This window comes from Mirounga angustirostris, unplaced genomic scaffold (assembly GCF_029215605.1).
Source record: "Mirounga angustirostris isolate CCGP_5_RB_7025 unplaced genomic scaffold, mMirAng1.0.hap1 SCAF_13, whole genome shotgun sequence".
Classification (NCBI taxonomy): Eukaryota; Metazoa; Chordata; class Mammalia; order Carnivora; family Phocidae; genus Mirounga; species Mirounga angustirostris.
Genome location: NW_026991721.1, coordinates 54,566,534 through 54,593,891, shown reverse-complemented (window position 1 = coordinate 54,593,891; position 27,358 = coordinate 54,566,534). Strand labels below are relative to the sequence as shown.

At 39.8% G+C, this 27,358-nt stretch overlaps 2 protein-coding genes across 2 annotated transcripts in view; one reads left to right on the top strand and one right to left on the bottom strand.

The window, feature by feature from the left end:
* The window catches only part of XRRA1 (X-ray radiation resistance associated 1), a 63,769-nt gene extending 62,929 nt beyond the window's left edge, over positions 1-840 (bottom strand). Inside the window, exon 1 of the mRNA XM_045894439.3 lies at positions 505-840. The gene's annotated coding sequence lies outside the window, so the exon portion shown is untranslated. The remainder of the gene's footprint in view (positions 1-504) is intronic.
* On the top strand, positions 838-26,911 carry SPCS2 (signal peptidase complex subunit 2). The gene is made up of 5 exons (XM_064576925.1): positions 838-979; positions 16,374-16,457; positions 17,237-17,397; positions 19,013-19,147; positions 26,137-26,911. Exons 1-5 carry the CDS (start codon positions 866-868, stop codon positions 26,321-26,323), a joined length of 681 nt encoding a protein of 226 aa, XP_064432995.1. The 5' UTR covers positions 838-865; the 3' UTR covers positions 26,324-26,911.
* The last annotated feature ends 447 nt before the right edge of the window (positions 26,912-27,358 follow it).

The following is a 27,358-nucleotide window of genomic DNA, read 5'->3' as shown; positions in this document are numbered from 1 at the left end:
CCACCCCGCTCACTCTCTCTCAAAAAAAAAAAAAAAAATTGTGGAAAAAAATGAATTAATGAAAATCTAGAATACTATTACATCCTAAAACGATTAAAAACAGAGTGGCAGAGGGAACATACCAGGGGGTTAAACCCCCCTGGCTTCTAAACCAGGTTCTGATACATGCTATCCGGCCTTGCGTAAATTTCTTAGTTTTCTCTTCTGACTGGGCTGTTAAGGGACTACATGAGAGGATGAATATAAATGTACACGGTACACAGCCTTTCAGACGGTAGACACTCAGCAAATGTGAGTTCTCTATTAACACGAAAACATTACTAACAAGTTGACAGTCACCAGAGAAAATAACCAGTAAGTGCTGTAAAAGGGGTAGGACGGATGAAGAACGAGCTCCTGCCGCCCCTTTGGAAACTTTTAGGGCAACGGAGACTCTAATCCCTCACCCAAATTTAGGGCAACGGAGACTCTAATCCCTCACTCAAACTAAGTTTCCAGCCGCACCTGCCTCCGTCGTCGCTTCCGCCTCCGAGGCGTCCCCAGAGGCTGCGTCCCGGCAACGCGGGATGCGCGCCTGCGAGACTCCCGGAGATCTCGGAGCCGCTCCACGGTGGCGCCTACCCCTACCTTCTCCACTCCTTGGTAACCGCGAAGCGGCGGCAAGCCGTGTAGGCAGCAACCGGTGGACGCCACTTCTAACTACTACAAGTCCCGGCAAGCCCCGCGGCCACTTCCGCTGGTCGCCTCTCGTCAGCCAGCCCCGGACTACGGATCCCGACGGACTCCGGGCGGCGTGTCACGCCGTCAGCTTCAGCCAATCGGCTTCGGACAAGTAGGAGGGGAGGGAGACGCAGAGGCAGACAAGATGGCGGCGGCGTCTGCACAGGGCGGGAGGATCGGTGGTGGCGGAGGCGGTAGTGGGGCCGGCGGTGGTCCCAACTGCGGGACAGGCAGTGGCCGCAGCGGCTTGTTGGACAAGGTGAGGAGCCGGTTCTTGGGGACAGCCGAGACCTGGGGAGGCCTGGGAGGCGACGAACCCACCTTCCCATCCCCGCCCCCCTTTTCTTGTGTGGCTTCTTAGCGGGTAGACCTCGTCTGGTCCTCCCTCGGAACCCTACCGGCGCATGTAGTCCGGTCTCTCCACACCTCTTTCCTCTTCAGGCCTCATTTCTTCTTGGTAGCGTGCTTGGTCCTTAACGCTGGCCATCACAGCTTCTTAGGATAATTTGATTATTCCTGTATTTCAATGCAGCCGTCACTTTTTTTCGGAGGTGCTGGGGGCCACAGTCGATGTGCCCATTTCACTGACGGGGAAAACAAGCCCGAAGGAATGAACGCAGCTATTCGTAGTCAGTAGTCCCCAAACTCTCCATCACGACCCACCACGCTGGGTTTCGCTACAGATTCCAAGTGCTCCTTGACCTTTTGCTTACTGAAGTTTCTAGGCGTTTTATCACGATACTCCGAATACTGAATTTACTTGAGTATTTACTTACCTTACTGAGCTGACAGGAAACTTATAAGATTTTGTTTTTCCCTCTCCTTCTTCACCCTTCCCCTTCTTTTTGCCCCTCTGCCCGCCACCAAGTGCAGTAAGTGACTCGGATTCATGAGCTTGCTGCCTGCTCTAGTTAGCCTCTTTCCCTCTCCGCCCATCCATTCTTTTTTTTTTAAACTGCGGTTCTGGCAACGAGGCTTAAGGGAAAAGAAAAAAAGGAAAACTGTGCTCCTCAGTTGGCCCTTCTTGCCCTTTGCAGAGCATCTTGGAAGAAACAATTGTATGGTGATGTAGGTCCTAGTATTGGTTCTGCCTCTAATTAGTTAGCTGTGTGACCTTGAAATATGCTTGCTCTCCCTATGTTGCCTCTAAAATGAGGGACTTAGCCTAAAGTACCCTTAGTCCCTTCCAGTTCTCTCATTGTAGGGCCCTGGGCCAGTTTGATGAGAGATGTTAAGCATGGGGGGCTATTAATATAGTAAGGATTTTTTGCTTTAATGGAAAGCAGCTTTCAGACATCCTGTGCCTAACGCATGATAGGTGCCTAAGAAACAAATATGTGATCATATTGAGGGGTTCAGATCCAGGTCTTTTTGCTTCTGTTTTGGGGTGTCATTGGTTTTGAATCACATGGTTCTCAACTCTAACCATTTTTTTTTTCTTTTTTTTTTAAAGATTTTATTTATTTATTTGAGACAGAGAGAATGAGATAGAGAGAGCATGAGAGGGAGGAGGGTCAGAGGGAGAAGCAGACTCCCTGCCGAGCAGGGAGCCCGATGCGGGACTCCAGGATCATGACCTGAGCCCAAGGCAGTCGCTTAACCGACTGAGCCACCCAGGCGCCCAACTCTAACCATTTTTAAGAGAGGAGAACAAGTTCTGGGGATTGGAATGGTAAATTGCTCCAAGACATGGGAAAGTATTGGGAATTGATATTTACTTTCATGCATAAATCCTGCCTTTCTGCTGGTGAGCATCTTACAGCCTATGCTCATCCTGTCGCATTGACTGTTCTTGCTGTCTCTGCCGTTTGGATCATCACCAGCAAACATTAAGCATGGGCATTCTTTACTGAAGAGTATATGGCATCATTGCATTATTCAAAGAACCTAGATTTGAGGATCAAAAGATACAGGCTTTGCTACTTTCAAACTGTATGAAGACTGGCAAGTCAGTTAACCTCACAAAGCTTACCTTCATCTGAAATAGTACGGTTTTGGGGAGAATCAAATGAGGTGATATACATGAATGATCTCTGTAACACATGTTACATACACATATGCAATAGCAGAGGGAAAAAAAATCAAGAATCCTACTGTCAGAAAGTATTCAGTATAGCGGACTATAGGACATAGAGGTACCCCAAATATTAAAAGTATTTGGTGTATTCAGATGTGTGCTTTTTACAGAAATTGAAATGAGAGAGAGAATGATCCGTGAGATCTAATTGATAAGGGGTGAGGGCTCCAGGGGAAGACCTCATGTCTGAGAGTGGAGCTGGGACCTTATTTTGGGAGAGAAGGATGGCATACTACGTAAGAATGTCCTTGAGCAGATGGTGCCTGATGTTTCAGGTAGTGAGTTGACTGGACTGTTCTCTAAGAGACCTGTAGTGATATGAAGGTAGAATCAGATTAAAGAGGGGGCATGGATTGCTTGGAGTAGGAAGCTGTTGAAAGTTTTTGAGGCTATATAAAGTGGTTTTCAGAAAATTAGTTTGGAGAGGTAGAAATTAAAAGCTTTCGAACAGGGTGCCTGGGTGGCTCAGTTGGTTAAGCGACTGCCTTTGGCTCAGGTTATGATCCTGGAGTCTTGGGATCGAGTCCCGCATGGGGCTCCCTGCTCGGCAGGGAGTCTGCTTCTCTCTCTGACCCTCCCCCCTCTCATGTGCTCTCTCTCTCTCATTCTTTCTGTCTCAAATAAATAAATAAAATCTTTAAAAAAAAAAAAAAAAGCTTTCGAACAAGGCCTTATACCATTCTAGTGTGTGGGGTTTATTATAAAAAGTTTAAGTTCTAGTATAGCTTGTTGAAATCCACATGGCCTTGGATAGGTTACATGATGTTACTGAACTTAAATTTCCTTATGTAAATAATGTGGGTTCCCATATGTATTATGGACTTGTAAATATTAAATTGTACAATATTGGTTAAGTGTTCTTTGTGAACAGCTATAAAAATAGAATGACCCGGCAATGAGAACCCCAGCTTGAGTAGCAGCAGTAGATAAAAGGCCTCACAAAGGAGCACTTGACAGAATTAACCAAGGTGTGAGGGACATAGAGGATAGAAAATAAGATCTTTTTAGGTGCTTTTTCTTGGAAAACTTCATTTCAGCTTTACATCAAGTTGTTCGTCCTCTGAATTCTCTAGCATTTATTGTGTATGGGAATTAAGCTGTCACTTATATGACATACTGTCTTATATTTTTTTACCAGTCTGTATTTGTCCAGTTTCCCATGAAAGGTCCTTATAGTGCTCTGAGGCAATCAACACAGAATAAGTACTTGCAGCATTAAATTTAGCAGAGAAAAAAACCCTCAGATCTGCCCCCTCAGTCTAAAGAAACTGCCTCTAGTTGTCTGAAAACTGAAGGTACTGTGGAAGAGAAGATGGGAAAAATGTTATTCTCAGGGGAACAGGATCTGAATGAATAGAGAAGCTTTTGCTCTGCGGAGATTGAGAGGCTGTTATCTTACAATCTCTTTAATTTTATTTGTCTTTTTTGGGGGGAGGGTTTTTATTTCCTGCAGCTGTAGTTTCACTTGCCATGAAAAAATGTAATAAAGAGATGCAAATGTGCTTCAGTGTGCTTCTAGCTTTCCCTAAGCAGATGTGAATTTCTGCTCCTATGAAACTGACTTTGAGAACAAAGCAATTCTAGTTTCCTGATCTTAAAAATAGGTATGCAAATGCCTCCATCACAGAATAACTTACTTAGATCATTGCAGTAAGTTATTTTGCCTAAAATACATTGCAGTAAGTTATTTTGCCTAAAATACATCAAAGCATTTTGTTCTACATATCAGGCTGTAAAGAAAATTGCTTGCTTAATTGTTTTAGCTATTAAAATTGACATGTGGTATTAAACCATGCTTTCCAGAACTATATCCAAGTCCTTTTAACCTTGTACATGGATTTCTGTCTGTTTAGGCTATTGTTTTGGCTCTGAAAATGTGGTATTAAACTGTGTTTTTTAGAAGTTGTATTCAGACCCTTTTAACTTCATACCTGTTTAACTTCATTTCTGTCTCATGGCTGGACTGTCATCCTGATCCTAAAACAGAGCTTTTATATTTTAGTAGTTGAGAATGCAGGCTCTGGAGCCAGCCTATCTGCCTGGCTTTGAATCCTGGCTCTGCCATTTAGCAGAAATGTATTCTTAGGCAAGTTAATAAATTTCTTTGTATCTCGGTTTCCTCATCTGTAAAGTGGGAAGAATAATATTTACCTTAAAAGGTGTCTGGCCCTATGTCTAGCACATAGTAAGCACTTAACAAAATATATATATAGTTACTACTAACTAGCTGGTTACTCTGGGCTTCAGCTTCCTTAGATACCTATTTTTTCTTAACATCATATAAAGGCATCAGACTCCATTGGGGTTTTAGTTAAAAATACAGATTTCTGGACCTTATCCCAAACCTGAATCAGATTCTCTGGAGGTGGGACCTGGACAGCTGCTTGTTTTTACACATGGCTGTTTATTTATTTCTTTTCTCTACATTTTAACAGTTACTTCCAGGTTGAGAACTCTCTTAGATTACTTTTTAAATCCCTTCTGGTTCTGATATATTAAAGGTTTTTTGTTTGTTTTTGTTTGGTTTGAAACTGTTCTGCTTAATCAATAGTGGTTTCTCTAAAATGTTTATAATGAAGAGATTTTGAAATTCATCTGTTCCAGCATCCTCGTTTTATAGACATGGACACAGTTGAAGAGGGGAAGATGAAGCAACTTGCCCAAGATGAGACATTGAGTTAGTTACAGTTCCAGAACCTGACTTCCCAGTTCTTTCTTAATCCAGTGCTCTTAGCTTACTTAGTACATTGCCTCTCATACTAGAGCAGGCCCTGTGCTAACTACTGCAGTAGTGGAAAGGACATCTGTTTTGAGGTTGGAAGACCTAGGTTCAAGCCTTGGCTTTGTCACCCATCAACTATGTGTCCTTAGGCCATGTATCTCCTTTTGCTGTCTTCAGTGGTATCTTAGCCTAGATTTCTGGGTGTATGCCTGAACCCTAACCCACCTCTGACAAAGAAGATGAACAGTTTTATGGCATTGCTGTAGTTTGTGTGTGTGTGTGTGTGTATGTTTAAGGAAACAAGGTGCTGGCTTTTTTTTTTTGAGAGAGAGAGAGAATGAGAGAGCACATGAGAGGGGGGAGGGTCAGAGGGAGAAGCAGACTCCCTGCCGAGCAGGGAGCCTGATGCAGGACTGGATCCCAGGACTCCAGGATCATGACCTGAGCGGAAGGCAGTCGCTTAACCAACTAAGCCATCCAGGCGCCCCAAGGTGCTGGCTTTTTAACATTGTTTTGCAAACTAAACTTTAAAATAACATCTCAAAACTCATTATTTTTTACTTCATCAAAATTAAAAATTCTTGTGTCAAAGGACACTATTAAGAGAGTGAAAAGATAGTCCATAGAATGAGAGAAAATATTTGCAAATCATATTTCTGGTAAGTGTCTACTATCTAGACTATATAGAGAATGTTACAACCCAATAATAAAAAGACTAACAAAAAAAGATTTTTTTAAGTGGGCTTCATGCCCAGTGTGGAGCCCAATGCAGGAGCTTGAACTCACGACCCTGAGGTCAAGACCTGACCTGAGATCAAGAGTTGGACACTTAACCGACTGAGCCACCCAAGTGCCCCAAGACAAACTAATTTTTAAAAGAATAAAGGATTTGAATGACATTTCTCCATATGAAGATATACAGATGACCAATAAACACATGAAAAGATGCTCAGCATCATTTGTCATTAGAGAAATGCAAATCAAAATCACAGTGAGATACCACTGGAATGGCTATAATAATAATTTTAAAAAGAAAAGAAAAATAATCATTGTTGGTGAGGATGTGGAGAAATTAGAACCTTCCTGTATTTCTGGTGGGAATGTAAAATGATGCAGCCACCTTGGAAAAACAGTTTATTAGTTCCTCAGAAAGTCAAACATAGAATTACCATATGACTTAGCATATTTCACTCCTGGGTATAAACATAAGAGAATTGAAAATGTATGTCTGTACATAAAAACTTGTACACAAATGATCATAGCAGCATTATTCACAGTAACCAAAAGTAGAAGCAACCCAAGTGGCCAGAAAGTAGATTAGTGGTTGCTGGGGGCAGGGGATCGGGAATGACTACTTACAGGTTATGGGGTTTGTTTATAGGGGATGAAAATATTCTAGAATTAATGGTGATGGTTGTACAATATAATAAATGAGATAGTAAAAACCACTGAATTGTACATTTTTATAAATGGTAAGTTTTATGGCATGTGAATTAGATCTGTTTTAAAAACTCATTTCTTTTTGTCTTGACAGTGAGTAACCTCTAAAGCTTCAAATTATTATTCTTTTCTTTTCTTTTTTTTTTTTTTTTAAGATTTTTTAATTTATTTGACAGAGAGAGACAGCTAGAGAGGGAACACAAGCAGGGGGAGTGGAAGAGGGAGAAGCAGGCTCCCGGCTGAGCAAGGAGCCCAATGCGGGGCTCGATCCCAGGACCCTGGGATCACAACCCGAGTCAAAGGCAGACGCTTAATGACTGAGCCACCCAGGCGCTCCTATTATTATTATTTTCTTAACTAGTCATTCACAATTATGTAACAGAGTGATATCACAGATGTTAACAATCTCCATCTGCCAGGTCCTTTTTTCAGCTGTTTGCACCATTTCTTGGCTCTGATCTCTGTTTTGTCAAATTTCAATAATAGCTTTTTGTATTACTTGAACTTTCAGTAGCATTTGAGTCATTGATCACTTCTTTCTTGAAAGTTTTTTTATGTGGCTTCTAGAAGATAATTTGCCCCTGGTTTTCTTCCTCCTTCATTGCTTCTGTCTTTATTGTCACTATTTTGTTTTCTTCCTGACCTGTATATATTGGCAAGCCCCTCTTCCTCTATTTGCACTCATCCCACGGAGGTAACAGTGTCATGGCTTAAATACCATCTGTAAATTGATGACTTCCACATTTGAATTTTCAACCTGGACCTGTCCTTTGAGCCTTAGACTTATATGTCCAACTTCCTACTTGCCCTGTCCACATGGATATCTAATAGGTATATTAGACTTAAGTAGCCAGAGCCAGTCAACTTACCTGGTTTCTCTGGTGTTGGCACTAATGTTCATGCTCATAATTAACACGTGGTAGTTTCTAACTTCCAACTTAACTCCAGTAATAAATGTAGCTGTTAATAAGGCACTATTAAGTAATTTTCTTTGTAGTATTTCATGGTCATTTTTATAAAAAAAAAAAATAGATTGAAAATTAAGTATGTTGCTAAGAGCTAAAGTCTTTCTTTGAGATAACTGATATTTCTGAGTTAGGATCTAAATTTGGTGATGGTGCCTATTCTCAAGACAGACATTATTTTCTCCCCAGATTGAACATTTATTTTGAATGTATGAATATGGGTGGTAGGGGTCCATATCTCCAACTCAAATAGTAATCTCACCTTTCGAGTCTAACATCAGTTTTTATAATCTTAATTTTGGTTTAGAAAATTCTGAAATCAGGGTGCCTGGGTGGCTCAGTTGGTTAAGCGACTGCCTTCGACTCAGGTCATGATCCTGGAGTCCTGGGATCGAGTCCCACATCAGGCTCCCTGCTCAGCAGGGAGTCTGCTTCTCCCTCTGACCCTCCTCCCTCTCATGCTCTCTGTTTCTCATTCTCTCTCTCGCAAATAAATAAAATCTTAAAAAAAGAAAAAGAAAATTCTGAAATCAGTATAACTATAGAGTTTAAAGATCTCAGAGTCAGCACATACAAATGGGTATTTCTCCTCTGCGTCTGTGTGCCTTTTTTCGGAAAATGACATGATAGCTCAGCTATCTGAGCCTGAATTTTTTTATCCCCTTGCTGCTGCTCTTACTCAGGCCCTGCATCTAAATCAATCCCCATCTGATGTATTTATCTCCACTGTTACTCCCTTCTAGACCATCTACCAGGTTGCCACTAAAAAAAAAAAACCAAACATGGGGGCACCTGGGTGGCTCAGTCGTTAAGTGTCTGCCTTCAGCTCAGGTCATGGTCCCAGGGTCCTGGGATCGAGCCCCACATCCAGCTCCGTGCTAGGTGGGAAGCCTGCTTCTCCCTCTCCCACTCCCCCTGCTTGTGTTCCCTCTCGCTGTGTCTCTCTCTGTCAAGTAAATAAATCATTAAAAAAACAAAAGAAAACATAATTTGATTGTGGTGTTCCTCTGCTTAAAATATTCTCTATTGCTTGCCTCAGAATAAAGTCCAAGCCCCTTAGCATAGTAAATAAGACTACCTAGGATATATTCCCTCTGTCAAGTGCCTCATCTCCTATTACTTTTCCTCTTTTGCAGGTTATATCCCCTTTCTAAACTGGAGAGACCTTTCAAAGAAGGGAGAGAGAAAGTGTATTAGTTTTTCTTAGAGCCATACTTGGCTCTTTCTAAATCAGAGCCGGGTCCTATTGGCACTGCTCACCCCTGGTAGCCCTCATCTCTTCAGTGCGAATTGAATCTTTTGGAGTCTTACTACCCTTTGTCAAGTGAAGGAACTTTATGAAGCAATTCATTGAGGTCTTTATCATTGCATAACTTCTGTTTTCACTTCTATAAAAATAAGAAAATAGAAGTGTTCATGCTGTTGTTTCATACTCAAGACAATTTTGTATTACTGGACATATCCTTAATGACCAAGGATTTTTGTCCTTTTTTGCCTTTAAGGCCAGAAGATGCATGGAGAACAGGAAAAGCCTGTAATCCTCAAATCGTTAAGTCAGAAAATGCCTTCCTGCACTATTTACATATGCTCAAGACCTGGATTGTGTTTAATATTCTTCCGAAGTCCTTAGAAAGTGGAGTTCTTAATGCCATATCTGCAGTGAAATGTCTTTGTAGAACTTTTTATTGTTCAAATTTGCAGCAGAGGTTCGTAACTGAAATGAGTCTTTGTAATGTTCTGTCAGAGCCATCGAATGCGTATTTTCTGTGAATTGGTTAGCCATCTAGGTCTGGCAGCAGGTATGCTGGTCCAATAAAGTGTTTTATCTCTTACATTGGTACTGACAGGGAAGTGATCTCTTTAAACTTGGACTTTCCGAGCTATATTTTCAGTTAAATTGCAGTTGGTTTTAAAGGGAGGGAAATGGAAAATTCAAATATATTTTGTGGGTTTCGTTGGCGTATTCAAGATTAAAATCTTTTAAAGATTTTTTATGTTATTAATTATAACTTATTAAATAGGAATCAGGTTACTTTGTATGGCTGTCACTTCAGGGATTTGTGTCTTTTTCTTTTGTTTTTGATGACTAATAATTCCTTTCCTTATACCTTGTGGGAAGCAGTGCAGAATAGTGAGAAAAAGAATGGGTTTTGAAATCATGAAAACTCGGTTGAATCCTGGCTTTACCACTTCCTGGCTGTCACTTTTTGCAAATTTCTCAAACCCTTAGTGTCATCTGTAAAAGGAGGATATTAGTTTGAGCTGCTTTATCAAAAATACCATAGATTGGGTAGCTTAAACAACTGAGTTATTTCTCGTGGTTCTGGAGCCTGGGAAGTCTCAGATCAGGGTGCCAGCATGGTTGGGTTCTGGTAAGGGCCCTTCTACTGTTTGTGGACAGCCTTCTTGTAGCCTCACGTGGTGGGAAGCAGAGAGAGAGTGGAAGCAAGCTCTCCTGCCTTTTTTGTAAGGGCACTAATCCGTCTCATGAAGGCGCTGCCCTCGTGACCTAATTACTTCCCAAAGGCCCACCTCCTCATACTATCTACATTGAAATTAGAATTTCAGGGGAGACATACATGTTTGTCCATAGCAGATGGTAATTGTTCTTAATAGTGTTTTCATAAAGATTAAAAGAGATGGTGTATATAAAACATTTAGCTCAATACATAGGACACATGCACGCAGTAAATTCTGTGGACAAGAATTGAGTGAGATTATTTCAGCCATGTATACATTTGTTAAGTTTAAACTGAAAGTTAACATTTTATAAATCTTTTCCTTCTCTTTTTTCTTCATAAGAGTTCAGACATCTTTTTAGTAGTAGCTGTTGATGCTGTATTGTGTCCCTGATTCTGAGAACGTTAAAAACATATACTCCCTGTTACTGAGGGAGATGTTATATAAATCCAGCTAACCGTGATGCAGTATATTAGTTTTACATAATTAATAGCAACAACAATAGCTAATTTTTAATAAGTACTTGTTGCATACTAGGCATTTTGCTGTGTCTTATAATTACCATAATTAATCCTCATGGTAACGTGTGAAATAGATATCTTTATCATCTTCATTTTACAATTGAGCAAACTAAGGCTGTAGAAAGATTAAATCATTTGCCCAGTATCATCCATTAAGTGAAAAGGTGGGAATTAAAACACAAGTGGTTGGACTCCAAAACTGTAGCTTTTAACCACTATATTGTGCTCCTTTGCACAATAAGGGCCCACCTAATTGGGTGAAGAAAGAGTGCATTTGCCTCCATCTGTTTGTAGTCAGTCTGAAATCAGTTAGGTTCTGGTTTGATTTATAGTACGTCTTTGAGAATAAGGCCACAAACAGAATCTGCCTTGGAGTTGAGTTCAGAGATTAAGACAAGTTAAAAGTAAGTTTCTATCACTGAAGACGGGACAGTTTTATAGTGAGCCATGTATTTGTAACTTAGCCCTAAGTAATTTTGTTGGCTTCACTTACTGGCTGTGTGACACTTAATATCCCTGAATGCTAGTTTTCTAATTTGAAGGACATTGGTTTCCAGATTGAGGATCTGCTTAGGGCCTAGCAGTGGTACTAGCAGTTTAACAGTGGATGAGAATTGACCTGCAGAAAGACATCATCTTGAAATTTTAGATACACAACATAAAGAACTTTGTTTAAGTTCTTCCAGAAGGGAAAAAGCATTGTATGAGGATCAGGAATCAGAGTGGCTTTAGGAATCCCACAAACTGTTGAGACAGTGGAATAAAACTTTAAAATTTTTTTTTTTTAAGATTTTTTTTTTTTTATTCATTCATGAGAGACAGAGCGAGAGAGAAAGGCAGAGGGGGAAGCAGGCTTCCCTCTGAGCAGGGAGCCCGATGCAGGACTCGATCCCAAGACCCTGAGATCATGACCTGAGCCGAAGGCAGACACTTAACCATCTGAGCCACCCAGGCGCCCAAAACTTTAAAATTTTTGAAGAGAGCTTATTTCTCTTAAGTGTGAGGGTGGAATAAAAAGACATTTTCAGGTGTATAGTCTCAAAATTTATTTCCCATGTGCATTCTTCAAGGAAGCCACTAGAGGATGTGTTCACCAGATCAAGGGAACCAAGAAAAGAGTAAAACATGGTGTCTAAGAAAAGGAGGTCCAGCCCACGAGGAGGTTAAGGGAAATAGTAAATAGTAATAGTAAAGGGAAATTCCAGGGTGACAGCTATACAGCAGGCCTGGAAAGCAGTTCACCCAGATCACAGCAAGTCAGGAGGTCTAAGACCAATTTCTCTAAAACGATGAAATTCACAGAATGCTGAATACTTTTGCACATATTGAGAGGAGATTTAAACAATTGGGAGAGAATTAGAAACTACACTGGTGACAAATATATTGATTAAAAACAACAACCCAAACATCAGTAGCTCCAAGGAAAGCAAAAGCTATCAGGAAAGAAAAAGTAATCCTGGTATGCTACATGACTCATCTGTGAATAGCATTTATAGTCATAACATTATTCAAACTGTATAATGATCTAGCCAAAATTAAGCTATTATATAAGACCAAATCACTAGTGATCTGCTATGGCTGTATTAAAAAGATGGTGGGGAGGAGCAGGAAAAATTAATGTGAGTGTGGCAGGGGATGAAATGGCTAAATTTCCTCTTTCATAGTGAGAAATTTATAGATTTAATGTCAAAAACTGAAAAATTAAGAAATAACAATGTAAATTTTTTTTTTTTTATAGAGATGAATATATTTAAAAAAGTTAAAAGGAGATAAAAGTAGTGTGTCTTTCTGGAGAATGGGATTGATAGTAGCAATGGTCTTAAGGTCAATACCTGTGATTGTTGATTGGGCCCAGTATACATGTATCTGTAATATGCGGGAGGGAATGTGTGGGAAAGAGGAACTGTGTGAAGTTACAGCATCTGCTATATCTTAATTGGCAATATATTGCCCGTATCAGGGATCCCCAAGACTACTTTGTTCAGTGATTCACTAGAAGGACTCACAGGACTCAGTGTGTAGTTGTACTCATGGGCAAGGTTTATTTCAGCAAAGGAAAAAGATCCATAGGATGGAAGTCTGGAGGAAGCCAAGTGGAAGATGCCAAGAGTCTTCTCCCAGTGGAGTCCCATAAGTTGTGTTTAATTCCTCTGGCAACAGTGATCTAACAGTACATGTGGAATGTTTTCTGCCAAGGGAGCTCATTAGAAACCTAGTGCCCAGGTTTTTTACTGGGGGCTGATTAAGTATGCACCCTCTGCCTAGCCTGTGCCCCCCAAATTCCAGACTCCTAGAAAGAAAACTGGTATTTAGCATAAACCACATTATTTATATAAACAGTTTAAGCACAATGAGCCACTCTTAATCACGTAGGAGAAGGTTTGTATCAGTGTAGGAGACTGTTTACCAGCCAACTTTCCAACACCAGCCTTTCTAGCAGGCCTTTCTAGGGATGGCAGTCTCACACCTATATTACCTCTTTTCTGCACAGAGCCTTTCTTCATAATTTATCCTGCGAGGCCCCACATGAAAGAAGCCAACCTTTGCTTTGCCATTTTATTACAAAAGGAAAGCAATTTGCACTTACGGTTGAGGAAGGTAAGAGTGAGAGAAAAAAGTTTCTAAAATGCCCTGAATAGCAGTAGAGAGAAAATAGAAGAGTAGCATACATTTTAGTTGATGAGCAGTTTTGAGAATGACAGAAAATAAATCAGAAAAATAAGCGCCTAATGTCCACCCTCCTGCCCTTTTTCCAGAAGTCTCTGTACTACAGCAGAGATGCTGTTTCCTCTGAAATAGGCTGAAGGTTTTTTTCATGCACCTAAAATGGATGATGCTCCCATATCTTCAGAAATCATTTAATAAACTTTCTTTGAGATTCAGTAGAAATGTTCCTGTGCCACTTACTGAAGATTGCTTCTAGGTACCAGAACTGTGGAGGTAGATCTAGGGCTATTTCATCACCTGCTATAATGGCTTCTTCTGTGTTTAATCCCCCGAAGTTGCCAATAAATTATCCTGTGAATTGTAAAGGCAAGTTTCTTTTCTGTAATGCCCTGCAGGTAGTAATGTGCAGCTTGAGTGTCTATGAGAATATGATTTTTCTTTTTGGAATGACTCCAAAATTTTTTAATGACTTTGTTTCACAAAAATTTGAATTGTGGATTCTGGCTGTACAGGTTTCTTTGGCTTGCTGTTATCAAAATGGAATTTACTTAACTAAGTGTAAGTGAGCTATTTAGTAGAAAGCCTATTAATTTCTTCTTGGTTCAGTCTGTATTTTTAAAAGTAGGTGTCGAGTGTGATTTGTAGGAGGAATCACTTATTATAGCATGCTGCCACGAGTAATTTGCTCAAAGAAAATTCTTTTTTTTTTTTTAAAGATTTTATTTATTTATTTATTTGAGAGAGAATGAGAGACAGAGAGCACGAGAGGGAAGAGGGCAGAGGGAGAAGCAGACCCCCCGCTGAGCAGGGAGCCCGATGCGGGACTCCATCCTGGGACTCCAGGATCATGACCTGAGCCGAAGGCAGTCGCCCAACCAACTGAGCCACCCAGGCGCCCGCTCAAAGAAAATTCTTGTTTTTATCATACATGAAGGGAAAAAACCTTGATTGACTTTTTAATCAGTTGAAACATGACTGTTGTAATTCATGTATTTTCACTCAACAAACTTCACAGTTTTTCTTCTTTGTGTAATAGTATATAGGATCACAATTTTTAAAAAAGCAAGTTTGATGAATTCTATTTCTACATTCCTTTAATATCTTCTCAATTACTTTTTACAGGTATTCTGTCTCATTTCTTGTATACAGTATCTCTGATCTTGTGCTCAATCAAAGATAAATACAAAGTTCTCTGTCTTTAGGTAAAATCCATTCTAAAGTCAAGTGAATTTTGGATTGCCTGCTGGTTTGTAATTTTTATGAAATATGGTATTTGTTCACCTGATATAAAAAATTAAGAGTTGAGCATTATGATCTATAAAAGACAGGTTTATCAGATTATTTGTAGTACCCTGTTCCACGTAAGCTACGTTCATGTAATCATTTGCATTTGAGAACATTTTTTACTATATAAAATGTTAACGTGTTTAAAAATTTAAAAGGCATTCTTTTTAATCAAATAGTTTAAAGTGCTTTGAAAAAAATAAAAATCAAAAAAGGCATACATTGAGAAGTCAGTCCCACTCTTGTCCCTCGACCTTCTCAAGATATCTGGGTGCACCAGTTTGTTTAACCAGTCCCCTATAGTTGAGTATTTGAGTTACTTTTCACTATTAAAAACACTGCTGCAGTGAGTAGCCTTGTATATTAGTTCATGTGTATGCAGATATGGAAAAATTCCCATAAGTAGAATCCAAGGTGCTAAATTGTTTTAGTATATGTTGTACCATTTTGAATTTCTACCAACAATGTGAGAGACAATCACTTGATTCTAACTAGCACAGTATTGGGAAACCTTTCTATATCTCTGTAGATGAGGGAAATTGAAATGGGGTTTGTCCAAAGTCATACAGTTAACTGAGAATAAGACTTGATTTTTTAATTCAAAATGTTCTTTCCAACAGACTACACTGGACTTGCTGTTTTCCTACAGTTAAGATATGCTGGTAAAATATAAAAGTTCTTAGCTGACAAAGATCTATTAAAAGAGACCTTCCTCTTTTTGTTAGTGTCTGAAAGTTCATGGATGTAAATTGTCTTAAGTTTTGTGGTCATAGAATGAAAGGATGAACAAGTGGAGCTTTTTTCCTTGTTCCCACATTTGGGTAAAATGAGGATGGAATATGTGAGTTCACACAGTAGTCTCTGTAACCCAGGTAAATGTTCTGGTTTGGGGCTTGTAGATTTAGCTTTCCAGCATGGAGCCTTGGCAACATCATATGAGTACCACCTGATTCTAGTGACCTAGTCTCCTTCAACTTCATTTTTTTAAGTGTTTGTCTTTTAGCTGTCCGACATCAGGGGACAAGGAGTAAATGTACATATACTTGAAGATGCTCTTGTTAAGTAGAAATGCAACCAAGTAAATTTTAAAGATCTGATTGGCTTTAATAATAGATTCATGAATCGGCCAGCATCCCATCCAGCAAGTAGAGGGAAGCTCCAAAAGGCTACAGAAATGGAAAGATTTTTAAAGCTAGAGAGGGAGTGGAAAAAAGGGTTATTAGTGAAGAAACCATTGTTTTAAGGAATGGAAGGGGTCGGGGGGGTCTATCAGTAAATTTCCTAGTGCTGACCAGGAAGTTCCTCTGTTGACTGGTTAAGGGATATATTTCTTGGGGGTTGAAACTGCACTTAGGTTAGGTACTAGGTGTTAATTTACTGACTTGAGGTCTTAATATAAGTGACACCATTTTGGGCCTGGGTCAGGGGGTGGGCGTTTAAACACTCTTAAGGAAGTAGTTCGTTTTACTTTCAGTAAGATGCTATATCTCTTGGTGCACAACTTTTCTATTTTACAGTGGAAGATTGATGATAAGCCTGTAAAAATTGACAAATGGGATGGATCAGCTGTGAAGAATTCTTTGGATGATTCTGCCAAAAAGGTATTTTCTTGAGGTGGAATTCTGTTAGCATATATATAGCTTATGACACGTCTGTAGGATCTTTTTTTCTGTGACTTGGAGTGACTGTAGTTGTTAGTTTTAGGAATTGAGCCATAAAGCAGTTTCTGAAATCCTTACAGTAAATGTGGGGAACATGTGTTAAAATGTTAGCTACCTCAAGCCTCTGTCAAATTCTCTAATTTTTGAATTCCAGAAAGCTGGTGATCTGTTGTTTTTGAGGTTAATTAGCCTAGAGCCAAGAGGGTTGAGGGAATATAGGACATTCATTCATGATTGGTCATCTCTCTATTTAAAAAGGGAAGAGGGGCACCTGAGTGGCTCACTCGGTTAAGCCTCTGACTCTTCATTTTGGCTCAGGTCATGATCTCAGGGTTGTAAGATCAAGCCTCATGTCAAGCCTCTTGTTGGACTCTGCAGTGGGCGTGGAACCTGCTAAAATTCTCTCTCTCTCTCTCTCTCTCTCTCTCTGCCCCTCCCCCCTTCTCTCTTTAAAAGAAAAAAGTGGGGGGACTTTTAGCTTCATCCCAGGGGAGAAGTTGGGGATTAAAAAAATGTATGAGAAGTTGATGAACTTTTTCTCTGGGCTCATTGTGAATAGCTTGAGTCTTTTTTTGCTTGGAATGGTAAAATCCTGATTGGAGAGAGCTATTGGTAATTTATATGGTTCTTAACATATTTTAATCATGGAAATTAAGAATAAAAGCAGGTACTAGGAAGGAAGCAATCCTGTGCACTTGATTCCTTGTTCTTTTTACTAGGTACTTCTGGAAAAGTACAAATATGTGGAGAATTTTGGTCTGATTGACGGTCGCCTCACCATCTGTACCATCTCCTGTTTCTTTGCCATAGTGGCTTTGATTTGGGATTATATGCACCCCTTTCCAGAATCTAAGCCTGTTTTGGCTTTGTGTGTCATATCATATCCTTTTATTTATGCTCAGGTTTGTTTCTGTTGTGACTGCTTATTAAAATCTCTACTGATAATTCTCCCTGCTCCCTACAAAAGACAAACTGATTCCAGGGCCCACTAATGTTAGAATTTAACATTATGAGCTATGGCATCTGTAACTTTAGTTATTATCATTGATATTTGAGATTTAATGTGGTTATTTTATCTTTAATTCTGTTTAGTTATTGTAGAGATCATTATCTTAGTATGAGTGCCTAATAGGAAAACACACATTATAGTGAGACCCAGTTCTCATTTCTAGCCTGCCACATTCCCGTTATACCTGGTCTGCTTCAAGAAACTCATTCCAGGATATTAGGGAAGGATCAGACTTTGGAGGTTCAGGTTTCCTTGAAGCTGAAGGGCTGGACTGGACATGCTCATATTGAGCATGAGATAGAGGTGTGGCTTGTATAACACAGAATTAAATTCTCTTCTGGAGCTCGAGAACCTGGGTTTGAAGTCCAAGCTGTTTTGTGATCTTGTGATAATAAGAACTTAACTTACTGGAGATGTTTGAATGCTGCTCAGTTACAAATATGGGCAATACACATTCAGAATTAAAAAGATTAAATGAGACATGTTTGGTAATGTAATCTGCTCTCAGATTCTTTTCTTTCCCCTCTCCTTTTATGATAAAAGTAGAATCATGTTTGTTACCTATCCACCTTGATTATTTCTCAAAAAGCTAAATTCAGAGAACTTATATTATTACTATAATTATAAAAATTCTACTTGTTCATAGTAACAGTTTTCTTGTGATTCCCACCACCTCCTCCCTAAGTCAATCTGGACATACTGCACTTTTTTTTGTAACTTAAAAAAATACATTGGATGTCTTTTCATGTTGGAATATATAGGACTGCCTTATTCTTAATATCCACATAGTATTTTTGAGTGTCTGCTATGTGCCAGCACTGTACTAATTTAAAACAAATCATTTTGGTAGGCAGTTTACTTTTCTTAACAGTGCCGCCACTACCTGAAGTATTTCTAAAAAATATGCTTTGGGGATTTTTCTTTTAGCAAGCCATTTAATAAAGCAGGCCCTGATTATAAATGGTATTGTCCAAATTGATAACAAATCATAGTCCCAGAATTGGCACCTTCACTCCTTTTAGTAATCAGATAAATCATCCCAGTATGATTTTTTTCACCATTAAGGCAGTTCCAAAGAATATGCCATAGGTTCTGGAGGCAGTTCCCAAAGGAGTTCCAAAGAGGTTTAAACCATGAGGGCAACATTATTACAAATATATGGCCTCCCAAGAGAACTACCATGATGACATTTCATTTGTTTGGTGTTTAAAGCAAAACATCTTTCTGTTTTTATAATCATGTCAGTTTTACATATATTGGTAATGACTTCTCTGTGCTAGACACTGTGTGTGTGTGTGTATATATATGTATACACATACACAAGGATAAAAAATAAAATAGCTAAATTTTCAGTGTTTTTGCAGCAAGATGAAACTATCTTCTCTAGGATTATCATTATGGAAGTTTTCATAGCCCTTGCTTGTCAGTTTGTGTTATTTCTTAGTGTGTGTATGTTTGTGTGTTTTCTCCTTAACTTTATCTGAACCTATTTTGTGATGATGGGGATCCTGACCATTTATACCTCATATAAGGAGAAGAGCATCTTTCTTGTGGCCCACAGGAAAGATCCTACAGGAATGGATCCTGATGATATTTGGCAACTGTCCTCCAGTCTCAAAAGGTATGACTATCCTCATAGATCCTTTAATCCTGCCGTTGGGTTTTCTCTGGCAGTCGAGTCATCTTCAGCAATAGACTATTTTATTGTATGCTTACTCCATGCAGATCATAGTGCCTGTCGTGTAAAACAAAGTAAGGGGTATGAATGGTCTAGAAGGTTTTTCCTAGCATTGTACTTCTGAGATTGTGTCATCACAGAAGTGCTCTGAGGATAAACGTGGGAGAAAGAACTTTGGTGGAAGGATGAAGAATGAGTCTTTCCCTCTGGCCAATAAATTGAGCCAATTAGAGTACAGAACTATGAAGGCCAAAGGTGTGAAGTGAGTTATCATTGAAGAACCCCATTAGCTTCTATGTGTTCTGTGATCTTGACGGCAGTCTGTGCAATCAGGAATTTTTGCAGCAATGCACTGGGCAACTCAGAGAAGCACATTTCAGTGTTTCTGATCAGCTGTGGGTATAACTTCATGCAGGTGATACCTGAGGTCTTTTTAGGGATCCAGAGCTGGGTTTAAATTCCAGCTCTTCTCTCTCTAGCGGTATAACTTCCTGTATATCATGTAAACTGTTTGAGCTTTAGTCAAAGCTGGATCACGAGTGTCTCATAGAGTTGTTGAGAAGATGCCAGCTGGTATATATACCAAGTGTAAAAATAGCAAACGTCTGTGGAGCATTAACCATATACTGGGTATCATGCCAAGTGCATTATCTCATTCAAACCTTAGAACAACCCATTTTATGGATAAGAACACAGACCCAAAGGGTTTAATTAATTCTTCCAGGGTCCTAGAGCCCAAAAGTGAATTCTAGCAGGTGTTCCGGCCCACATCTGAGTCCAGACCTCATGCTCTTAGTTACTATCCTAAAAACACAGGGGATAGGTCCTAGCACCTGGTAGGCTCTTAAATTACAAGTACAGTTATTCACATATACAAAGGTAAGTGTAGCATCAACACCAAACAGCCTCTCTCATTACCAGCTTGTGAAGATGCTATGAGGAGGAGTGGAATGTTCTTCTGGGGTTCCAGCTGAGTTCTCCTGGCAGGGCTCCCAGCTGCCTTTTGACCTCAGCCATCATAAATTTATGATGCCAGGCCCCTGAAACAGAGTTGCAGAATTCTAGACCCTAGCAACATCTTGATTTCTTTATTTTCATTCATACATTCCATTTCATTCATATGTACAATATACAGAGTGTGTGTGTGTGTGTGTTTTAAAGATTTTATTTATTTATTTGAGAGAGAGACCAGAGTGAGAGAACAAGCACGGGCTGGGAGGAGGGGCAGAGGGAGAGGGAGAAGCAGACTCCCCGCTGAGCAGGGAAGCCTGACATGGGGCTCCATCCCAGGACCCTGGGATCACGATCTGAGCCGAAGGCAGATGCCTAACTGACTGAGCCACCCAGGTGCCCCTACCCAGTGTATTATTTTTTTAACAGCTTTACTGAGATATAGTTCACTTACCATACAGTTCACACACTTAAAAGTGTACAGGTCAGTGGTTTCTAGTATGTTTACAGATACTGCAGCCATCACCACAGCCAACTTTAGAACATTTTCATCATCTCAAAAAGAAACCCTGGGGGCGCCTGGGTGGCTCAGTTGTTAAGCGTCTGCCTTCGGCTCAGGTCATGATCCCAGCATCCTGGGATTGAGCCCCGCATCAGGCTCCCTGCTCGGCAGGAAGCCTGCTTCTCCCTCTCCCACTCCCCCTGCTTGTGTTCCCTCTCGCTGTGTCTCTCTCTGTCAAATAAATAAATAAAATTCTTTAAAAAAAAAAAAAAAAAGAAACCCTGTACCCTTTAGCTATCCTCTCCCTATCAACCTGCCCCATTCCCTCAGTGTTAAGTCACACCACTGATCTACTTTCCGTCTCTATAGATTTCTCTGTTTTGGACATTTCATATGAATGGAATCATAGAATATATGGTCTGACTGGCTTCTTTCACTTAGCATAATGTTTCCAAGGTTCATACATGGTGTGGCATGTATCAATATTTCATTTCTTTTTATGCCAAATATCCCATTACATGGTTATACCACATTTTGTTATCCATTCATTACTTGATGGATATTTGAGTCATTTCAGCCTTCTTGGCTATTGTGAATAATGTTGCTATAAATAATCACATACAAGTTTTTGTGTGGACGTACGTTTTCATTTCTCAGGTAATGTCCTAGGAGAGGAATTGCTGGGTCATATGGTAACTCTTTTTTTTTTTTTTTTTTTAAGAGATTTATTTATTTGAGAGAGCGTGTGCATGCACACACACACAAGCAGGGGGAGGTGGGGAGGGACAGACAGAGAGGGAGAGAGAATCTTAAGCAGACTGGCGCCAAGTGCGGAGCCTGACACGGGATTTGATCTCACGACCCTGAGATCATGACCTGAGCCGAAATCAAGAGTCGGGTGCTTAACTGACTGAGCCACCCAGGTGCCCCATATGGTAACTCTTTTTAATTGCTTGAGGAATTGCCAGACTGTTTTCCAAAACCACTGCACCATTTTCAATCCCCCTAGCAGTGTACGAGGATTCTGATTTTTCCTCCTTCTTGCTGATTTTTACCAGCTGCCACATCGTTTCCTGTGGCGAGGAACTATGCCACCCCTGTTGCTTCTCATTTCAGTTAAATACAGATTCACTTCTGTTTCCTTGAAGATAGCTCCTGGCTCATTGGCACTCTAGCATAGCTCCTTTTGGAAGTCTTGGTCATTTCATTATCCAAATAGATGATGGATTCCAGTTCTCTGGCTTCTCCTCTGATCATCTTGTTTTCTACCATGTCTTAAACACTTATTTCCTGGACATATCCTAGACTTTGCTGATAACTAATTACCTTCTATAATTTCAGTTTTGAGTATCCCAGTCTCTGATCATTGCTTCCTCTTTTTCTGGTTCTCTTGTCCTAGTGGTTCTTCAGCCCCAATGGCATCTTTGATCCATTGAGCCTCCCAACTTTTCATTGTCTCTTTTCTCCTTCACTGTCTCACTTCTTCCTTACCCAACTTAGATTCCATGGCATTTCTGTAGTCTAGTTACTCTCACTGTCCTAGAGCATCTTTCATACCTTCCTCTGTCCTCAAACCTACCCTCCTCTCTCATCTTTACTCTCAGCTTCTTTTGTTGCTGAGAGGATCAAAGCAGTCAGAAGCCTCCCATCATTACCTGCTTGCAGTGCTCTTCAGTTGGCTTCTTCCTGAGTTCCTGTCTACAGCCTTCTGTCTATTTGTCCACTAGGTTCTCTCCCCTTTCATTTACTTGCTATTTCCCTCTCTGCTGGATCATTCCTTGTGGCATACAAACATGCTGTCATTTCTCCCAACTAAAAAAAAATTGGGTTTGTTCCTCTTATTTTCCTCACATGGTCTTATTTCTCTGCCCCCCTTTTCTTCTCTCACTATCTCTTGGATCTGCTTGTCTTTATTTCTCTTTTCTTATCTTACTCGACCAGCATTTGATAGTGGATCACTCTCTCCTTGCTATACTTTTATTTTTTTATACTAGGTTTCTAGGATACCATAATCTTCTAATTTTCTTCTTAATGTCTGCTTTTTAGTCTCCTTTGTGATGCCTCTAAATTTGAAATGCTGCTAGTGCTTGTTCCTAGCACCTCTTCTCTTTCTATATTTGCTCGCTAGGTGTAATCTTATCTAGACTCTGAAGACTTTAAATACCATCTATATGATGAAGATCTCTGAATCTGTATTTTCATCCTGCACCTCTGTCCTCAACTCCCAGATATATTCGTTTCCTGTTTGACATCGGATCCTAATAAGCATTTCAAAATCAACACATTCAAAACCTAACTCAGCTATCCCTCATCCAAACCTGCATCCCTCCGGTTTTCCCCATCTCAATAAATGGCTCTTCCATCCTTCTAGTTACTCCGTCCAGAACTCAGTCATTTTGACTGCTCCCTTATTAGTCTTTCCAGTAGTCTGTCAGCAAATCCTGTCAGTTCTGCCTTCTAAATGTATCAGTCTGACCACTTCCATCTCTTCTGCTACTTCATCTCTCAGTTAGGTTACTGTAATAATGTCTTCATGGACCTCCACAGCTGCTCTCCCTGCTGATAGTCTATTTCCAGTACAGCAGGCAGAGTGATCTTTTTAGAACAGAAGGCAGATCAACTCAATCCTCCGCTCCAAACCTGTCACTCTGAGAAAAATCTAAATCCTAAGCCCAGCTTAGAAGTCCATACTCATCTGTTCTCTGCACCCCACACACATAATGCACACACCCCCCTTATCTCCTGTGGCTTCTTCCTCTCTCATACCATTCTGTTCTTCAGACATTCCATGCATGTTCTTGCCCTAGGGCCATTGCATTTGCTGTGAACTCTGCTTGGATTATTCTTTTTCCAGATAGCTTGTTCTTCTTTTCTCTTCTTCAGGGCCCTGCTCAAATATCTGCTTAATGAAGCCTTTCTTGTCTACTATATATAAAACATCATATTTTGTATTTTATTGTTGGTTCTTTCATATACACTAAAGTAAAAGTCCCAAAAGGCAGAGTTTTGTCTCTTATGTTCACTGCTGTATATCCTTAGCATCTGAAACTGCCTGACATGTAAAGTTAGGACTGAATAAATATTATATAATTATTCTATAATAACATATTGTTATATTTTCCTGAAAATATTTTAGATGTAATAATTACATGTTGTGTAATTATATAATATATAAGTTGTATACTACATATTGTAAATACTAACTGAAGTGCATCAGATCACAACTCATCAGATCATGTCCTACCATCAAAGCCATGGAACTGCCAGTGGAACTGGGCCTAAAAGTTTCGAGATTATTGTGAAATCAATTAATGGCAGTTGACTTGAGTTTGAAAAAAGTTTTGAGGTGTTGAAAATAGTTTAAGGACTTTCAGTCATAGCTATCCAGGTTGGGAGTAACTGGCTAGACGACAATTTTTTTTTTTTTAGTATGGTTGACACATGATGTTACATTAATTTCAAGTGTACAACATAGTGATTTAGCATCTCTGTAGTTAGCTCACCACAAGTGTAGCTACTATCTGTCCCCATGCAGTGCTCTTAGAATATATTGACTTTTATCCCTGTGACTTATCCATTCCATAACTGGAAGCCTGTGTCTCCCACTCCCCTTCACCCATTTTGCCCATCCTCCCAGCCACCTCCCCTCTGGCAACCATCAGTTTGTTCTGTGTATTTACAGGTCTGATTCTGTTTTTTGTATGTTTAATTCATTTGTTTTGTTTTTTGGATTCCACATATAAGTGAAATGATGTGGTATTTATCTTTCCCTGGCTTATTTAATTTAGCATAATACCCTCTAGGTCCATCCACGTTGTCGGTCACAAATGACAAGATCTTGTCTTTTTTTGTGACTGTGTAATATTCCATTGTTTATATATACCACACCTCCTTTATTCATTTATTGATGGACACAGTATCTGAGTTGACACTGCTTCCATATCTTGGCTATTGTAAATAATGCTGCAGTAAATATAGGGGTATGTATCTTTTCAAATTAGCATTTTTGTTTTCTTTGGGTAAATACCCAATAGTGGAATTACTAGATCATATGGTAATTCTATTTTTAATTTTTTGAGGAACTTCCACATACTGTTTTCCACTGTAATTGGCTGCACCAATTTACATTCCCACCAGAGTGTTCCTCTTTCTCCACATCCTTACTAACACTTGTTATTTCTTAGACAATAATTTATTGAGCTATGATTTTTTGAGCACTGGTTAATAATAGGCACTGTTTTAACCGTGACAGTAATCCTGAAAACTAGGTGGTAGCTTTCCTGTTTTAAACATGCAGGAACAGAGGCTCCAACAATTGCTTCCTCTGAAGGTAGTAACAGCTTGACAATCCACTGAATGTGCCCTAATTAAATGGAGACAGAAACAAACAGGTCACAGTCGGGGGAGGAACATCAGCCTGCCAGAGGTTGATTTTTTTTTTTTTTTTTTTTAAGATTTTATTTATTTATTCATGAGAGACAGAGAGAGAGAGAGAGAGAGAGGCAGAGGGAGAAGCAGGCTCCCAAGGAGCAGAGAGCCCGATGCGGGACTCGGTTCCAGGACCCTGGGATCATGACCTGAGCCGAAGGCAGACGCTTAACCATCTGAGCCACCCAGGTGCCCCCAGAGGTTGATTTTTATAAACCCTCTTGAAGGGTAGAGATAGCGAAGGCCTTCAAGATACCTTAAGACTTAGGTAAGGAATCTCTGGAATTCATGTAGTTAAAGATTTATCTCTGGCCTGGAATACGGGTAGAACCTGGAACTAGATTGATTACAGGGAACAAGGACTGAGCAGCCTGGAATTGGTGAACATCTCTGGAAAACAAAGGTTCTTCATTTATTCATAAAATTTGGTTGTCTACCGAGTGCCAAGCTGGGAATAGAAAACAAATAAGACTGAATTCTTGTCCTCAAGAATCTTTGAGTTTAGTGAAGAACACAGATACATAAACATCATTTCAGTAGATAATTTGATTGACAGCATGGGAGCCTAGCATTAGACCTGGCATATGCTAGGTGCTCAGTATCTGAGTTGACAGTAGATGGTGTCGTGTATGACAAAGAAGAGACATCTGACCCAGTTTGGGAAGGGTATCCCAGAAAAGTTTATGCCCTAATATTAACAAATGGGAACTAGTCAGGTGAGATTAGAGAGAAGTGTCTACTAGGAAGACCCTTCTAACATAACAAGTGTAAAGTTCAGAGGTAAGAGGGTGGGGGTCCATATATCTTAATGGTCTATGACAAAGTAAAGGAGGTTGACACAGTAAATAAGGCAGACATGGCAGTACCTATGAATCAGAACTCGTATTTTGAAGGCAGTTAGGCACCCTGGATTTTTTTTTTTTTTTTAAAGAATAGCTCTGTGTGTTACCTGTATCACCAGTAGCCAGCTCAGCCCTATTCTTCAAAACCACTTGATGCTCTAGTGTTACTTGTTGAATCTCTATCTTTGGTTTTTATTATCTTTGCTTAGGTTCGATGACAAATACACTCTGAAGTTGACATTCATCAGTGGAAGAACAAAGCAGCAGCGAGAGGCCGAATTCACCAAGTCCATTGCTAAGTTTTTTGACCACAGCGGGACACTGGTCATGGATGCATATGAGCCTGAGATATCCAGGCTCCATGACAGTCTTGCCACAGAAAGAAAAATAAAATAGCCAATTCTAAAAGCAGCCATCTTTGCTGGATCATGCTGAATTTCGGGGTGAGGGAGAAGGAAAGAGAACTTAAAATGGATAAAGTAAGATATGTTAAAAATGTCCCTGTTTTGTCCTGAAATTTTAGTCCATTCTGGATAAATAGGATTTTCTAGTTCAGATATGAGAAGTTGTAGCTCTGATATCTAGCTTTAGCCTTGGTCTTCTGATTGTGTTGTTTTGATTTGCTTTTCTGGAAAAGCATTTTTGCTAGCAGCCACACAGACTTCGTCCTTCATACCTAGCAGTACTTTATATCATATAGCTTTGTGCCATGCAGCATTTGAAGGCTCAGTTTTTGAAATTGTTAACCTGTTGCTGACTTTATTGTGTTAATTCCTATTTCAATAGCTATTTCCCTTAATTCAGGATACAACTTCTTGTGTATGACAGCTTTCCTTCACACACCATTTTTGTGGGTGTGTATATATCTGACTTGGGGGGAATTGGAAAAAAACACATCTTTTTAATTTGTTTAAAACAGACCTTCTGCCTGTTACATTTTGTGCTCTTAACCAATTAAAGAAGCCAATGGCATTTTTAATTTTATATTGTCTATGTTTTCCACTAGTATATCCCTGTTGATTTGTTTGTGCCCTTTATTAACTGCCATTTTCTAAAATTTTTTTCAATAAAAGGAAAGAAGATGTGAAAAAATGGAGTCATAGTCTTGATGGAAGAAACAGAGCAACAAGTGTTAACAGTCTCACTGTGATAGGTTCCTTTTGTTTTTAGGCAGTTTTACTGGTCAGAAACCTGTGCGCAACTGTAGGTGAGGAACTGCTAGCTTTCTGGGGATAACAATTATGACACTCAGTACTTCATGCCAACCACTGTTCCAAGTGCTTGACGTGTATTAACTCACTGATGCTCACAACAGTCCTGAGAAGTAGGTGCTGTTATTATCCCCATTCTATAGATGAGGAAAGTGAGGCACAAAAGTTGAGTAATTTGTCACACAGCTGGTGTTGGAACTGGGATTTAAACCTGGTTTGT